Consider the following 2,056-nt stretch of genomic DNA (forward strand, 5'->3'; position numbering starts at 1 on the left):
ACACACACACACACACACTTTAGTGCTCTAACAACTCCACTGGTGTTGTGATGGATAAGGAACCCTCTCTTATCAATGCTGGCCTGACTCTGGCTTAGTCCACCTGGGTCTCTCAGGGCCTGTTGACCAGTCTCTCTCCAAAACCCTGCTTCCTCTCCCTCCCACCACCACCGCCCACCCTTTGCTACACAAGACTAAGACAGGTTAAACAGTTAAATACCAGCAAATCCAGCACTGCCCTGTGGGAAATTTGCTTCTAATCCCTAACTTATAGGCACAGAATCAAAGCCAAAAAGCCTGAGCAACAAATCTGATCCTCCCCCTAACAATCTTGGGCCTCTTGGGAGGGCAGGGAGAAGCTCCACAGACAAGGCTGAGATGGATAAATACCTAAATGATGAGACAGTCTGGGGACAGGGGAGTAGTGTCTGGCTATGGCCGTTCACCTCCAATTTGGCATCCGCGCAATGAAAGGCAATTGGGCGGCAGCCCCCACACAGCAGCCAGTCCTTATTATTATATGTTGAAGTGTGGCTTGGGCAATGATTAATGACAGTGTCAGGGCGAAAACAAAGCACAGCACAAGTTATCTCCAATCCACCTGCTCCTGTGGCCCGATTGGAAGAGAATGGAAAAGAGTGCAGGCAGCACATGGCTTGATAATGGAAAAGAGAAGGGGGAAGAGAATGGAAAAGAGAAAGAAGAGAGGAGGAGGATCGGGGAGAGGGTGGTATGGAGGGTATACTGACAGAGACTTACTGACCACAGCAAGGTGACAATAACTTCGGGAGACACAGGCACACGTACACACACATAAAGGAATTTACAAAGGCCAGTGCCAAAGTCTGTGCAATGTATGCTACAAATTCCTTCTTACATTCAAAATCAAAATAATCCCTAATAACCCCACAGGGATTTGTCCTTTGCATCTTTACACTAACCGAATGCCAACTTGCAGGTAGTTTCCATGTGAGGTGTGAACATGCAGCTTGTGGCTTGCCTCGGTGATTGATTTGACAGACAGAGTGGACTTTCATGGCGTCTGTGTTTGTTACATCCAGGCCCACTGTCCCCTGCTGTATTGGTGTTGACATTTATGAGACATGTCGGAGGGGGCCTGCTAGACCTCACTAATGAGAGAGCTGAGGCTGACAGCGGGTAGCACAGCCTGGCACTGCCATCCAGAGGCTAATCTGGGTAATGCAGCTTCGGTATGGTGGTCAATTACCATGTTTACACTTGTTCCACTGCTGTGATTCTTTGACAGAGTACTAAAGTGCACTGCTTACAGATTATCAGAGAAACTGCACTTAAACCAAGCTTGAAAAGAAAAAAAAATATATGATAAACAAACAATTAACTGGTGTCTTCTATACAAAAGGCCAGTGACACAACAGTTATGGTATGGTGCGTGTGGCCTCTCAGGTGTGTTTACAAGTGTGATCTGCCTTAATTGCGACAGTGACTTTATGCCAGTGTTTGCCTGAGTGCCAACCTGACTGTCACATGCATTTCCTCCAATTCAGGCCACTGTGTGACAGCGAGTTGCAGGCGCTACAGAAACTGTAAGAGGACATTGGCTGTAGAATATAGCTGCCCTACATAAAGTCACGGCATGGTACAGTACTTTATTTGTGCTTGCGACTCAGCCCTGAGACACACTTGCTCATTTATCGGAGTAGAAGGGAAAACAGCGATTACTAACCTGGTCACATACAGAGACAACCCGCACTATGACCAAAGGGATTAGAGCACTGTCTGATATTTGTCCCTTTCAACAAAGAATTAATGTAAGACAGTCATCTGTTCCCGCATGCTTTAAGCCCCATCAGATGACAATATCTATTCCTCTTTTGTTAAAATTATTAAACAAAAAACACCTTATTATTACACTACTGATATAACATTTTCAAACCGGTTTGATATTAAGCCAAATACCAGATCAGTAATACCGAGTATTACCACTAGGTGTTGCACATGACTCGGCTGTGGAACACAATGAGAGCCTGTGAATGAGGTTGTAGCGGCACCAAAGCGGCAACTTCTGTGGCTGGCA

At 46.0% G+C, this 2,056-nt stretch overlaps 1 protein-coding gene across 1 annotated transcript in view; it reads left to right on the top strand.

Moving 5' to 3' along the window:
• Positions 1–628: 628 nt before the first annotated feature.
• spred1 (sprouty related EVH1 domain containing 1) overlaps positions 629–2,056 on the top strand; it is a 45,359-nt gene continuing 43,931 nt past the window's right edge. Inside the window, exon 1 of the mRNA XM_035673682.1 lies at positions 629–739. Coding sequence (XP_035529575.1) covers positions 629–739 — 111 coding nt within the window. The remainder of the gene's footprint in view (positions 740–2,056) is intronic.

This window comes from Morone saxatilis, unplaced genomic scaffold (genome assembly GCF_004916995.1).
Source record: "Morone saxatilis isolate NCDOM2014 unplaced genomic scaffold, NCSU_SB_2.0 Contig3, whole genome shotgun sequence".
Taxonomy (NCBI): domain Eukaryota; kingdom Metazoa; phylum Chordata; class Actinopteri; family Moronidae; genus Morone; species Morone saxatilis.